Consider the following 14,611-nt stretch of genomic DNA (forward strand, 5'->3'; position numbering starts at 1 on the left):
CTATTTTTAAAAATAACATTTCACATTTGAAGTAAATTAAATTATATAAATTAAATTATGTTTTAAATGTGAAATACTATTTAAAACAATATTTTTATTGTAAATTAATTTTAGAAATCAAAAATTTTATTTCTGGATATAAAAATAATTTTATGATATTATTAAATAAAATAAATGAATTAATTATATATTTTCCTTAATTTATAAATTATAAATGCAAATGCTTTTTTAAAAGCTTCATTTGAGAGCATTGGCCAGAGAGCATTTGAGAACATTATCATTTAGTAAATGCTTCTGTAAATGTTTTTCTAACAATTGTTGATTGTATAATGTAGAGCATAGTGCTAATGTTAATGCTCTACCAACCAAGGCCTGAGTGTGGCCTTTGATATTTTTTATCGAAAGTTATTGCCGCCGCGTTTAATAAAGCTATATACTATTTTTAATGAGTTATTGACGTGGCCTTTGATATTTTTTATCGAAAGTTATTGCAGCCGCGTTTAATAAAGCTATATACTATTTTTAGCAAATTTTAAATAGATCACAAACTTAAATAGCTTCGACATGCTTGTAAATAAAAAAACAATCAAAAATAATATTGGTGTATTTTAGGGTTAAAAATAATAATAAATTTTTGAAAGTAATAATAATTAATTATATTTCAAATACTAAATGAAGAGTATAATATCTTTTCATAGAAGGTTGCCAAAAAAATATATTTTCATAGAAGTAACTACCGAAACTATCCCTGCCTACTTACCGAGCGGGTAATTGCCGATCAATAAAGATCGTTGGGGTATATCGGTAGTTTAGCAGGGTAAAAATTACCTTAAATTATCATTTTATGTATTTAATAAAATCAGGAAAATTGCAGGAGAAGCTGTCTTCTTACTTTCCCCGCCAATTGCATCTCAATTCTCCCCTAATTTGTCAATCTAGGGCTCAACTCTCTCTCTCTCTCTCTATGACTCCCAAACTTCCTCCAAAATATTCCAAATTCTTCGAAATCTGATTTCTGGAAACCCTAATTTTGGAATCCGCGACTTCGATGAGCAATCCAAGCAGTTCCGGATGGGATTCAAGTTCGAATTTGACTCAGTTCGGGATCGGCTTGGCCAATACAGTGCAGTCGGATGTTGCTTCTCACTTGCCGCTCCCCTCGCTACCCATATTCTACGGCTCGACTCAGCCTGGAGAGTTCAAGCTGTTCGATGAGGCTGGCGAAGGTATTAGCGGCAACAGGTCGTTGAATCGCAGCGAGATTCTCTCTCAGTCTAGGAGAATCGCTACTATGCTTGAAGAAACTGACGTTTCTTATCTGTAAGTGAATCTGACTCGTCTTCTCCCTTCACACTCAGAATCTGTTTCGTTGCTAATTTTGTAAGTCGACTATCTCTCAAATTGGTTATGTGCTGGTGAAAGTCACAGCTAACCTTGAATTTGAGTGTTTTCTGAGATTCAGATTGTGTTTATTTCTGCACTAGCGTAGCGTAGCTTGTAGAGGGCATCAACTTATTGCTTTCTGATTTAATCTTTGCAGGGATCTTAGAAACGAGGCTAGAGCGCTGAACTGTAACTCTGCGGAGCCTTTGCAGTTATATGACCAAGTTCTACGATGCAATCCTGGAGCATTTGAGTATGCCACCCCTGGTAAATTAATCCTTCTCATTTTTTTTTTCCTTTTTGGCTATATAGTGTGGAGTGCTACAAATTTTGAGGAAAATATTGGAAGTCTTTAGGGAGAGAAACCTTTTAAGTATTAGATTATTTAGTTGGCATTTACGAAGATGCCTTTAATGCTTGATACTAGCAGTGTCTTCCTTCCTTTTTCACCCCATTCAGATAGTAGTGAACCTCTATGCTAGGCTCCACTTGTGCTGACTTCTGAGCTTTAATGGTTTTGTTTACTTGTTATTGCGCCAGTGTGTGATAGATTTTATATCTTTGTGTTTATTATTTACTACAACTTTTAAGTTTATCAGGCCCGACCTGCGAACCAGTCTGCACCAGTGAAGAGCCTCAACATAGAAGTTCTGAGCCAAGTGTTCCTGTCAAGATTCAACGACAGGCTGATCATCATTTAGGTAGGAGCATCAATCCCGAGCCTGTGAAAAGGGTATTACGATCAAATCATGTTGAAGATCATAGTTGGCACTCCAAACCTTTGATAAATCAGTCACCAAGAGATGATATTACAACTCTCGACTCTCCACCTGAAACGGTCACCATGAATGTAAGACTACCACCACAATCTTCTTCTATAAGTATCTTATGTGCCGTGGACATAACTGAATAAATTGTAGGAATCTTCTGCTTCGAAGAAGTCAAAGGGCAAGAAGAAACGTAAAGATGGCGCTGGCCCTGGTGCGTCTTCAGTTCAGCCAGATTCATCCGTGCTTCAAGGTCGGTCTGTCTGTCCTTTTTCTTTTTATCTTTGCAGTTTCCCCCCTACCCACGAAATAATAGTAGTTTGCTAATGATTATTTAGAGTCCATCGTTAAAAGCTTTTGTGAGATGCTGGAGGACTTCTGTGGCAGAGCTGAAGTCCCTGGTGATGATAGGGATGGAGCAGAGTGGTCAGTCGTGCCTGTTGAAGAAATTCGTGTTCTTGTGACTGAGTTGATGACTATAAGGTCAAAAATGCTTCTGCATATGGTACCTGTTGATATTCTGTCGAGGTTATTGCACACTCTGGATCATCAGATACATAGGGCAGAAGGCTTGTCCATTAATAGTGAGCATGTGAGTAATTTTCTATTTGCGTCTCTCTTGTTTTATGTGGGATTATTTTCATGTTGCACTCGACGCATGGACTATTAGCTTTCAATCAAAGTTGTTTTTCTCTATTTGAATTATGATGAGCTCTTTTTATTGTGTGTTAATGTTTAGTATTATGAAAGTAGCAAATATGTCTTTTTCTTTTTAGCTAACACTTCCTGGTGCAAAAACATTTCAGTCAGATTCAGATTCAGTGGGGTTGGTTCTTGGTGCCCTTGAGTCCATCCATGCATCCCTTGCAGTGATGGCAAACAGTGATATGCCAAAGCAGCTCTACAAGGAAGAGGTGATTGCTTCTTAGTTTTCCCTGGAATCTGTTTACGCGTATACGTCTCTGCACACTGCCACCATTTCACCATTTTAACTGACTCAATTTTTTTATTTTTGTATTTCTTATCAATCAGGTAATTGAGAGAATTCTGGAGTTTTCTAGGCACCAAATGATGGCTGTTATGTCTGCTTATGATCCATCTTACCGCAGCGCAAGTAAACCGGCAGATAATGTGGCATTTGAAGGTTGTTTTCCGATTTACTTTGGAGTTGGGTGTGCTGTGCATATTCTGTATAGTGCATGGCATGTCATTCCTATATCTAGAACTTTAGTTTTATCCTTGTCTGTAAGCTCAAAGATAGCCCCTGCACAAGTTATGTTCTAATTACAATAATCTGACATATGGATATATGCCACATGCTTTTCTAGGTGATGATGATGATGATCTCGATCCTGACATGAGCTCAGCCAGTAAAAGGCGACGAACGGGAAAAAGTGGCAAAGTGAAGAAGTCGGGAGTGAACAGGTTTACTGATTTGTACCCAAATTTTTGTGATATTATTTTCCCATCTGATATCTCTGTTTCGTAGGATCTCTGGAGCAGTGAATACTGCATTACAGAAACTTTGCACTATTCTTGGCTTACTCAAGGACCTGTTCTTCGTAGAAAGGTTGTCTGACAGTTGCATTTTACAACTGTTGAAGACAAGTACTACAACATTTTTGGTGGAAAATATCCAACTTCTGCAACTTAAAGCAATTAGCTTAATCGGTGGTGTAAGACTTTAAACTTACTCCACATCTTTGTTGTGTTTTCTCTTTTTATATCAGTGTCTTCTTGTCAGGATTTTCTTGAAGTTTTGTTAAATTTCGACTTTAATGCAGATATATAATTCATACGCTCAACACCGAACGTATGTGATAGATGAGTTATCTCAATTGCTATGGAAGTTACCTTCCTCGAGACGAGTGCTGAGAACGTATCTTCTCCCTGATGAAGAACAGAAGCAGATTCAAATGGTCACGGCTTTGCTTATTCAGTTGGTTCACAACAGCACAAGCCTTCCTGAAACACTGAGACAGGCTTCATGTGCAAACTCCATACTGGAGACGCCCGTTGATGATGGCTACCTAACTAAATGTCATGAGGCGGTTACAGAAACATGTTGCCTTTTCTGGACTCGTGTCCTTGAACGATTTGCCAGTGCAAAGGCTCAAGATGCCTCTGAGATAAAAGTGATGATTGAGAACCTTGTTAATGATTTACTGACAGCATTGAATCTTCCTGAATATCCATCAGTGTCTCCGATTCTTGAGGTAAACGTTGTCTGTTACTGTGTTTGTTTTAATTAGTCAATGTTTTTTTCCCACTCTGACAGGTTAAGTCTTGCAGGTTCTCTGCGTCATACTTCTGCATAATGGAGGATTGAAATCAAAAGATGTCTCTGCCCGGTCAATGGCCATCGACTTGCTAGGTACAATTGCTGCAAGGTTGAAACAGGATTCTGTCCTCTGCAGTGGAGACAGATTCTGGGCGCTACTAGAATCAGATACTGAAACCAAACTTGACCAATCTGTTACAAAAGATTGCGCTCTATGTTTAGGTAAAAGGGCTGGGAACTTATTAGGCTGTCAAATTTGTCAAAGGCAGTTTCATGCAGACTGTTTGGGTTTAAAGGAAGTAGACATTCCAAGTCGAAATTGGCATTGTCCGTTTTGCATAAGCAAGAGACAACTTCTTGTACTGCAGTCTTACTGCAAGACGGACACCAAGGGTACTGTTATGTTGGAGTCAGAAGAAGATCCAAATATGGTTACACAGACAGAAGTGGTGCAACAGATGCTCTTGAATTACCTTCAGGATGCTGGATCTGTTGATGAAGTGCATACTTTCATTTGCTGGTTTGTTCCTGACTCCTGTCATGCGGATTTTGCAATTTAGGTAGGTCTTATATGGAAAGTACTTTGTGCAGGTTTTATCTTTGCCTTTGGTATAAAGATGTCCCAAAATCTCAGAAGAAATTCAAATATTACATTGCCAGACTCAAAGCGAAGTCAATAATCCGTAACTCTGGAGCAACTACTTCGTTCTTGACAAGAGATGCTATTAAGAAAATTACTTTAGCTCTTGGACTAAACAGCTCTTTTTCTAGAGGATTTGATAAGATTCTACACATGCTCCTGGTTAGTGAAAGGTTTTGTATGTATCTTTTATTTTTACTTTTTAATTCTCTCTTTCCTCTAACTGTGTTATTTTTTTAGGCTAGTTTAAGAGAGAACTCTCCCATTATTAGGGCCAAAGCTATGAGAGCAGTAAGTGAGAAAAGTGTTAAAACACATAATTATCTCTGTTTGTGGGTAAAACTAGAATGCAGTTATGCTCTACTTGCAATGATAATACATTCTCATATTGACCATAACAGGTTAGTATAATTGTTGAAGCTGATCCAGAGGTATTGTGTGATAAGCGTGTTCAGTTGGCTGTTGAAGGAAGGTTTTGTGATTCTGCAATATCTGTTAGAGAAGCGGCACTGGAACTTGTTGGTAGGCATATTGCATCACATCCTGATGTTGGTTTAAAGGTAAATTGACCTTTTTCCCGTATTGTTATGGTTATATAACATTCCCTACTACTGCTGTGTCTTTGCGGACCTAAGGATTTTTTTTTGCAGTATTTTGAGAAGGTAGCTGAAAGGATTAAGGATACTGGAGTGAGTGTTCGAAAACGAGCCATCAAGATAATACGTGACATGTGTACTTCAAATCCCAACTTCTCTGAATTTACAAGTGCATGTGCCGAGATATTATCTCGTATCAGTGATGATGAGTCTAGTATACAGGTAATCTTTGTATTTCAGTATGCATTGCTATTTAATCTTTCTTTGCCTTACAAGATTTATACTACAAAAAAAATCATTCGTAGGATCTTGTGTGCAAAACTTTCTATGAATTCTGGTTTGAGGAGCCTTCAGGGCATCATACTCAATTTGCTAGTGATGCTAGCTCCATTCCAGTGGAAGTGGAAACGAAAACTAAGCAAATGGTGGGGTTGTTAAGGAGGACCCCGAATCACCAGCTTCTTGTAACAATTATTAAGCGTGCCCTTGCCCTCGACTTTTTCCCTCAAGCAACTAAAGCTGCTGGTATCAACCCAGTTGCTCTTGCATCGGTACGCCGGCGCTGCGAGATGATGTGCAAGTGCTTACTGGAAAATATATTACAGGTCAACATTGATGCTTCTTGTCTGTGCATTGCTGGGTTGGTCAAATACCAATATTTAACATCCTTCTTTTCTGCCAGGTAGAAGAACTGAGCCGTAGAGAGGGAGACGTGCAAGTGCTTCCTTATGTACTTGCTTTGCATGCTTTCTGTCTGGTGGATCCTGGGCTGTGTACACCGGCTTCAGACCCGACGAAGTTTGTTATTACCCTACAGCCGTATTTGAAGAGTCAGGTTATATATGGCCACTATGATTAAGATTCTTGTAAATAAATGATTCTGTTATGAGCTTCGCTATGCTTGTTTTCTTTGAAAAATGGTGGTAGTTATCCTGAGAAGAAGTCATATGTGTGAAAGGTGTGTCCGCAATAGTATCTCAAGCTTTTAAATGTTGCTAACCTCCAATTCGTCATGTGTTTGTTGCAGGTTGATAGTAGAATAGGAGCACAGTTACTAGAGAGTATTATTTTCATTATCGATTCTGTTCTACCCTTGATCCGCAAGCTTCCTTTTAGTGTCACAGAAGATCTGGAGCAAGATCTAAAGCATATGATTGTTCGACATTCATTTCTAACGGTTGTTCATGCATGCGTTAGGTACCCTTTATTACTCAACAACCCTCATTCCTGGCTTTATAGATCGTTTTTGGCTTTCACATACGTTCATTTTTATTTGGACGATCACATATCTACATGGAACATGCAGTCAAGAAACACTACTCATCTGTTTCTTAAGGATACTACCTTCTATCTGATTAGTGCTACCCTTCAAATTCGCAGGTGTCTTTGTTCTGTGAGTAAATTGTCGGGAAAAGGTGTTAGTGTAGTTGAGCATCTTCTTCAGTTCTTTTTAAAGCGGCTGGAGGCCCAAGGGTCTGATAACAACCAGGTGAGTTTTCTTTGAAAAGATCATGCATCAGAATTTTATTGTGGTTCAACATTTTAAGTCTTCTTTGAGTCTTGTTTCGTGCACATGATTTTACATGTGGGTTTTTTCTGGGGTCGGTATATTGTACTGTTGTAGCTTGCGTTTGTGTGAGTGAATCCAGTTGCATCTGTACCTTAATTTGGGCCTTTTCTTATTCTCGTTGGACTGGTATCTTGTTTATAGTTAAGCAGAGACAGGTGATGTCGTTTTGCTCTTGCTTTTATAAGATCATTATTCTTTGCTGATGTTGATCTTCATTGTAGTTTTACTGCCTAATGATGGTAATATTCAATGTTTACATATATCCCACCTGAGGGCGAGTGTCGTCTGAGTTGAGATGATTGTTATTCTTTACAATGTCCAGCAACGGGTTGCCTTGAAGCTAAATGGTGAACAATTTCTTGCTAACGCAGATTGCTGGGCGGTCCCTTTTTTGTCTTGGCTTGCTTATTCGCCATGGAAACTCTCTTATTAGCACCTCAGGTGGCAGGAAATTTAATCTCTCCGGCTGTCTCAGTTTGTTCAAACGACATCTCCGCGTGGAAGATTTTTCGTTGAAAGTCAGGTCTCTGCAGGTATAGTACATACTGTGCTAGTGTCTTGTACATTCTCAATATTGCATTATGCTAGAATAATGGTGACCCCAAACTCATGTAGGCTCTAGGTTTTATTCTAATTGCGCGGCCTGAGTACATGTTGGAAGACGACATTGGAAAGATAATCGAGAGTACATTATCAGATGAAGCAAACGGGCGTATGAAGGTAAATATCGCCCATCTATTTGTGTGTTTTCAGTTACTATGGCATACATTTGTTTTAGGCATGCATATGGTTACATCCTTTTATTTTAATGCTCATGATCCAGATGCAAGCATTGCAAAACATGTATGATTACCTTCTTGATGCGGAAAAACAATTGGGATCCGATAAAGCTGGTGATATCACGGTTAACCCAATTGAGCAAGGTGGACATACTGTACCTGTGGCCGCTGGTGCAGGTGACACCAACATTTGCGGAGGCATTGTGCAGTTGTATTGGGATAAGATATTAGGTAGATGCTTGGACTTTGATGATCAAATTCGCCAGATTGCTCTCAAGGTTTGCTTTTTTATATTATATAATCTTTGCTCATGTCTCTTTGTTCTTCTGTAAATTAATGAGAGATATTCTCCCGCAGATAGTGGAAGTTGTGCTACGTCAAGGTCTTGTTCATCCTATTACATGTGTTCCTTATTTGATTGCCCTTGAGACAGATCCTCTCGAGGCTAACCAGAAGCTGGCCCATCATTTACTAATGAATATGCATGAGAAGTAATCCTCTTACTGTATTTTACAAAATTTTACATTATTCGCTCACCAATAATTGGCTCACTAACACACCTCGACATTTTCATCAGGTATCCGGCATTTTTTGAAAGCCGTCTCGGTGACGGACTTCAAATGTCGTTCATCTTCATGCAATCGATAAGCCAGGTCTCTTCAGAATCAAATCAAAATCTTCAGCAGAAGGGTTCAACAAACATGTCGGGAAAAAATGATCATACTAATACCACTCTCACACAAGCTAGACTTGGAGTCTCTAGGATCTACAAGCTTATCCGTGGAAACCGGATTTCTCGGAACAAGTTTATGACATCTATTGTTCGCAAGTTTGATAATCCAACCTGGAGTGGCTCAGTGATATCCTTTCTGATGTGAGTTTTCGCTGCTACAAAAAAAACTATATAGTCTCTCTTAGGTAAAATAAGCACTAACTTTTCTGTCTCTCTTAACAGGTATTGCACTGAAACCCTTGCGTTACTTCCATTCACAACACCTGATGAGCCACTCTATCTTGTATATTCCATAAACCGAGTTATACAAATCCGCGCTGGTGCAATTGAGTCAAATTTGAAGGCTTTGTTACACAAAGATTCTGCAAAGCCTCAGCATGGAAATGGAACATACCAACAAGATCCGATTCTTGGACAGATTCACATGATGGACCTAAACACAAAAATGCAAGAAGAACAAACGCATTGGAATTCGTATGGTCATCCAGCTCCAATTGATCTCAATGGAATAGTATACCAAGATCCGAGGGATCAGTTTAATTCATATCAAACCCACAATGGAGAAGCAAATGTGAACGAAATGACCTCATCTGATCCGCCTGCATTGTCCACCGATGATCTGCAGAAAATTAAGGTACTTCTTCATACTTTATTGTCCTCTGATTCCTATGGTGTTAGAGTTGGGTCTGAAACTTTCACCTCTTCGGTAGGAAGATTAAACTAATGTAAACCGGGTCTTGCACAGCTCAGGCTATGGTTTGATTTTAATCAAATATATACTCAATTTGTTTTTAAAATGTTTCAATTTGTGGAGATAGATTCTTTACAACATTTTTTTTTGGGGTTGGCTGCAGATCGGCCAAGTTCCATTACAAATGATTTATCCAACTTGAGCACCTCTTAATATGATCGTTACTTGTTTTTATAAATATATGGCGTTTTTAGTCTCATGGCAGTTTCTCTTTTGGTGCTCTTTCAGGTTGATTGCTTATCAGCTATAGCTTTACAGCTTCTTTTGAAGCTCAAGAGATACTTAAAAGTCACGTACAGCTTAAATGATGACCGGTGCCAAGTACGATTCTTTCTTTCGAACTTGAAATCCCTTTTTTTGCTTTCCTTTTTCTTTAAGCTGAACACGAAAACGTGATTGTGTTCTCAGGCGTATTCTCCAACGGAACCATTGAAGCCAGGAGATCCTCTGTCTAAACAGAACATTGCCTTTGACCTCAGCGAAACTCGCACTGACTTACCTTCAACATATCAAGACTTGGTTCTGAGGTATCAGGTAAAAAGCCGCCCTAGAATTTTTGTCCTCCCCTCTAGAATCTTAGATCCATGGGTAAAGAAAAGATCATTTTGTTGCATTCAACTTCTCTATTGCAGGAGTTTAAGAACGCGATGAGAGAAGATACACTTGACTACACCATTTATTCATCAAACGTCAAGAGAAAACGCCCAACGCCAAGAAAAAGCTCAAGATCTGCTAAGAAAGCAGTGGCCTGCAATGAGGACGATGATGATGACGACGATGGTGACAGAGGCTGGAATGGAGGAAGCAGTGGTATGACTGCTCGGAGACTAAACTACAGTACCAGAAATAGCAACAGAAGGTAATGTCAGACGGCACTGGCTCCTGTTTTAGATCACTACTATATATACAGCAGCAACGAAAAAGAGAATCAGAATTGGCGATATTATTTTAGGCTCTTATAAGTCATAACCCCAATGTACAGTATGATTTCTTACAAAATTAGGAAGCCAGGAACGAATTGGTACGCACGTTGTATAACCTTTTGTTAGGATGAAAAAGAGAAGAAATTGAAGTAGAAGAATATTAGAATAGGTATTTTGTCAGTTTGCTTTTGGATGGCATTCAGTATTCACTATTGATTTGTACCCCCTTTCTCATTGTTTAGGAAATGGCGTCATTGTCTATCAACTTGTTAGCTTTATTTATCTTCTGGAGTTATTACAGCTTGTTGGTAATTATAATTTTTAGAACTCTGCTGTAGTTTTTGGTGGGTTTGTTGTTTCGGTTTTGCTTACTGAATCTTCGTAGCCTCTTAGGTGAGACTGCGTATATACACTGGTTGCGTTTGACCAGACTATATATTAATAGATGGGATATCCCATAATTGATCGAGCTTTTAATGGACAGGCAGACATTTTTCTCACCTAATAGGCAAATTCATAGTACAGCATACTATTAATTTGTCTGATTTGTTCGAAAGACATGCATAACTGATATGTTACGCGATTCTCAAAAGAAAGTGAGTTCAGAAAGTTGAGAGAAAAAGAAAAAAAAAACATAAATAGCCGAACCCGAACCAACCTGACCGAGATGATTACTTTTAACGATTGTCAGCACGTCGGTATAAGCAGGAGTTTGATGATGTTCTGAAGCAGCTCAAAATGACAGCTTCTTCATTTCAAGGAGCGATGGTAAACAGAGGCTGCACAGTTTATTATAGTATTGAGCACAAGTTAATGATCTCAAAACCAATCCATATAATATACGGGAGAGGGAGAGGGAGAGGGGGAGAGAGAGAAAGATTAGTGGTTACCGTATCAACGCTGACGGGTTTTCCATCTTCAGCCAGTAATTCAGTGATGGTTCCTGACTTCTCAGCCTGTTTTCAACACACATCTTCTTCACATGTTACACAAACACATATAACCCCCAAATATATTGACAATGTACTGTTGTTATAAAGAAAATCACACCTCAATCTCATTCATCAGTTTCATAGCTTCGATAATGCAAACAACTTGACCCTTCTGCACTTTATCTCCGACCTGCACATTGCATAAAACATACCGGACTCACTTGAAATGTTCAATTACACTTCATTCAGATGATTTTCTCTCTCTCTCTCTCTCTCTTTTTTTTGGCATCTTCTTGTACCTTGACAAAAGGAGGTTCACCGGGTCCAGGAGACCTGTAGAAAGTACCAGCCATAGGACTCTTCAGTGGAGGATGAGAAGAGGATGGTGCGGTTGCTGTATTCGCTGTTGCAGGAGCTGAGGAGGGAGCAGGAGGAGACACTGGTGGAGATGGAGGCATTGGAAGGCCTTCCATTGGAGGAGGAGGCATCATCGAGTGATAAACTGGAGCTGGTTGCTGCGGTAAGGCTTCCTTCTTCCGAATAACAATCTCACAGTCGAGCTGCTTCAACTCAAGTTCCACTATATCTCTTGAATCCACAAGCCTTAATAACATAACAAAACAAAAGTTTGATTAGTTCTGTGTAGAGAAACAAAACTAAAAGGATTGGCAAGGGAACATGACATACTTAAGAAGACCAGAGACTTTAGAGATAAAGTCAGAGAGCTCGGCGGCGGGTTCAGGAGGAACATTGGTCTTGACGTTTCCGTTCAAACATCCACCGTTAGTCACTGGTGTAGAATTAGACACAACCTTCGGGTTTGAAAAAAAAAAGTCGAAAATGAGTGAGTAACAAGAAGGTTACATCGTACTATATTAGCTGTGCAAGAAAGCTTTTACCTCATTGGTTGTGGCACGCAACCTCCAGATTGTAGATTGAGTCTGTTGAAAGACGAAGGAAACAGAGGATTATGAATCAGTGTATACTAAGACAGCAACATGACCGTCCTTGTAGTATAAAATATGTGTACGAAATGACTACATGAGTTATGAAGCAAGAGTGTCACATCACATTATTCCATTCGATACAGAAGAAGGACGACTTTAAAGTTCCATAGTTCAACATGAGTGTCACATCTCGTAGAGAAAGCTTGACACTTTATTACAGGGATAGAGGAGAGAAGCAGAAGAAAGAAACCTGAGATACATGGGAGACGTGAAAAGAGATCCCACTGGGTTGAGGCTGCCGTCGGATCCCAGGAATAGATTCGACCCGCCGGTTAGGAGCAGAGATCTTGGCGTAAGGAACCGACAATGACGCCATTGTTGAGATAGGATGAAAATGCACTTTGACGATGTAACCGAGGAAGCACGACGAAGAAGAGATGGTAGAGAGAGATGTTTTACACTATTGATTTCTCCTATTTTTTTTTTTTTTAATAGTACGTTTTTACACTATTGAGATGGTAGAGAGAGAGAGAGAGAGAGATGTTTTTACACTATTTATTTGATTTCTCCTTTTTTTTTTTTTTTTTTTTTTTTGTTCTGGTTTCGATACTTACGAAGAACACCAATTTAACTAACTTTCAACAAACTTTGTCAATACTTGTTGTTGTTACTAGTAGGGACAACCCTCACTTTCTCATGATTTCACTCGTGTCTTTCTTTGTGCCTCACTGTCTGTATCTCTTATTTCTTTGAATAACCCCTTATATACATTTTTACGTGCCCTGTTATATATAGTATGTCTGTATGTGTTCAGCTAAACCCCCATCGATCGATGTGTTACTGATCAATGGCATGTATCTCCTCAAGTTTTAAGAAGGTGCACTTGCTTCCATCAGATCTGCCTTCGTTTCATAAAAGCCCATATGGGTATATACTTTTTTCTTCCTTTCTGAAGGTGGACACTATTTGTAGAAAGACCTTGTATAGTTGTATAGGGGTTTTATGTTTTAAATGGCTGTTGAAATAGCCAGAATATACCCATTCCAAAGCGGATTTTGCATTAACAAATACGAAGCCGTTAAATTTTTGTTCTTCACAGAAATTTAAAAGTAGGTTTGCCCCACCTGTTAGTATTCTATGAAGCTCATCTTATATGGCAGTTAATCCAAATTCAAACTGGAAGTTAGTTTTTTTTTGGGTAAAAATACTGGAAGGTAGTAGTTATATCTTTCTGAACCAGAACTTAACCAGAGCAAACCGAATTTTGTAAAGAAATATGAAATATTTCTAATTTGTTTGGGTGGTAGATCATATTATTAACAAAGCTTTTCAAAGATACTGACAATAGAGAATAGAGATCGCTCATGCAGGAACCAGTTTCGCTCCAAGAAGATGAACTACAACATCTGATCATCTTGTGTTGTGGTATTTGAAACTTGGGGTCTCAGTGGTGCAGTTGAATGCCTGCTCGACATTTTCAATGGTTAGAGGAAAATAACAAGAAGCAATTGTATCAGCTTTTACTAATAAGCTCATTTGTTCTAAGTAGGTCCTCTACTAACTACTGTCTGTCGAGCCTATGTGTATGCAAAGAGGTTCATTGTTCTGATTATTTATAGTTTGGTGGTCTGGTTTTGGAAATAAGTACAGTCTGAGCGAACCAAGGTGCGTGAATCCAAGACTGGATAGGTGTGGGAAGGTTTCACTACGTTGGATCAAGCTAGAGGTGATCTTGATTTGGCTTAATAATTTTACTATTTATTCTGTATTTATTTAGAAATATCCACGGGAGAAGATCACATAAATAACAGTCCTAATGTAACTATTAATTTCTACTTAAAACATGAATAGTTTATAGGCGTGTCCGGCAACCAAAATCAACCAACTAATTTGTGGGTCCCAAAGATGCCGCTATTTGTAAATTTTCTGGTGGTCAACCGGAATCGAACCTCATGTATTAATATTTATTATTTAAATTATCATATCTTAAATTTTATTCAAAATAATGTGAACTACGATATATTTATGTTTGTTCATATATTTTTAAGATACAACAATATTCTACAAACAATTGTTGTAAGATATCATTTTGTAAAATGTGTTTTTTTAACGTTTAGTTAATTATGCTATTACAACGATGAAAAATATTACATAGACAATTCTACAACCGACAATTCTACCACCTTATGAGAATACACGTCTGACTGCGTTATTCCAAGCCGCCCTATGAGATCCATGTCCGATGGTACGCTATGCACCATGCCGAAGACTCTTGTAACCTTTTTTTCTTTTCCATAATCTGCATAATT

General features: G+C 38.5%; 2 protein-coding genes across 2 annotated transcripts; one reads left to right on the plus strand and one right to left on the minus strand.

The window, feature by feature from the left end:
* Positions 1-882: 882 nt before the first annotated feature.
* LOC125575675 (sister chromatid cohesion protein SCC2-like) lies at positions 883-10,723 on the plus strand. The gene is made up of 28 exons (XM_048769147.1): positions 883-1,320; positions 1,541-1,650; positions 1,983-2,233; positions 2,304-2,403; positions 2,489-2,742; positions 2,957-3,064; positions 3,183-3,294; positions 3,479-3,575; positions 3,640-3,826; positions 3,935-4,366; positions 4,443-4,951; positions 5,023-5,233; positions 5,312-5,362; positions 5,473-5,631; positions 5,722-5,889; positions 5,973-6,272; positions 6,350-6,502; positions 6,695-6,864; positions 7,048-7,156; positions 7,609-7,770; positions 7,853-7,957; positions 8,061-8,294; positions 8,374-8,507; positions 8,594-8,890; positions 8,972-9,383; positions 9,729-9,821; positions 9,909-10,034; positions 10,133-10,723. Exons 1-28 carry the CDS (start codon positions 1,049-1,051, stop codon positions 10,361-10,363), a joined length of 5,547 nt encoding a protein of 1,848 aa, XP_048625104.1. The 5' UTR covers positions 883-1,048; the 3' UTR covers positions 10,364-10,723.
* Positions 10,724-10,900: 177 nt separating this feature from the next.
* LOC106424730 (biotin carboxyl carrier protein of acetyl-CoA carboxylase 2, chloroplastic-like) lies at positions 10,901-12,822 on the minus strand. The gene is made up of 7 exons (XM_013865477.3): positions 12,553-12,822; positions 12,255-12,296; positions 12,043-12,167; positions 11,655-11,958; positions 11,474-11,545; positions 11,314-11,379; positions 10,901-11,202 (listed from the first exon to the last, which is right to left on the minus strand). Exons 1-7 carry the CDS (start codon positions 12,676-12,678, stop codon positions 11,179-11,181), a joined length of 759 nt encoding a protein of 252 aa, XP_013720931.1. The 5' UTR covers positions 12,679-12,822; the 3' UTR covers positions 10,901-11,178.
* Positions 12,823-14,611: the final 1,789 nt, after the last annotated feature.

The sequence above is a fragment of the Brassica napus genome, chromosome C9 (genome assembly GCF_020379485.1).
Source record: "Brassica napus cultivar Da-Ae chromosome C9, Da-Ae, whole genome shotgun sequence".
Classification (NCBI taxonomy): Eukaryota; Viridiplantae; Streptophyta; class Magnoliopsida; order Brassicales; family Brassicaceae; genus Brassica; species Brassica napus.

What these genes read in the sequence shown, in the direction of transcription:
- LOC125575675 (XM_048769147.1), top strand. Translation starts at nt 1,049, where the DNA reads ATGAGCAATCCAAGCAGTTCCGGATGGGATTCAAGTTCGAATTTGACT. An exon ending in TACTGGAAAATATATTACAG is followed by an intron (nt 6,273 to 6,349) that starts GTCAACATTGAT and finishes CTTTTCTGCCAG; the next exon opens with GTAGAAGAACTGAGCCGTAG. An exon ending in ACTTGGTTCTGAGGTATCAG is followed by an intron (nt 10,035 to 10,132) that starts GTAAAAAGCCGC and finishes TCTCTATTGCAG; the next exon opens with GAGTTTAAGAACGCGATGAG.
- LOC106424730 (XM_013865477.3), bottom strand. Translation starts at nt 12,678, where the DNA reads ATGGCGTCATTGTCGGTTCCTTACGCCAAGATCTCTGCTCCTAACCGG. An exon ending in TGCGTGCCACAACCAATGAG is followed by an intron (nt 12,168 to 12,254) that starts GTAAAAGCTTTC and finishes TCAAACCCGAAG; the next exon opens with GTTGTGTCTAATTCTACACC. An exon ending in AACTGATGAATGAGATTGAG is followed by an intron (nt 11,380 to 11,473) that starts GTGTGATTTTCT and finishes TGTTGAAAACAG; the next exon opens with GCTGAGAAGTCAGGAACCAT.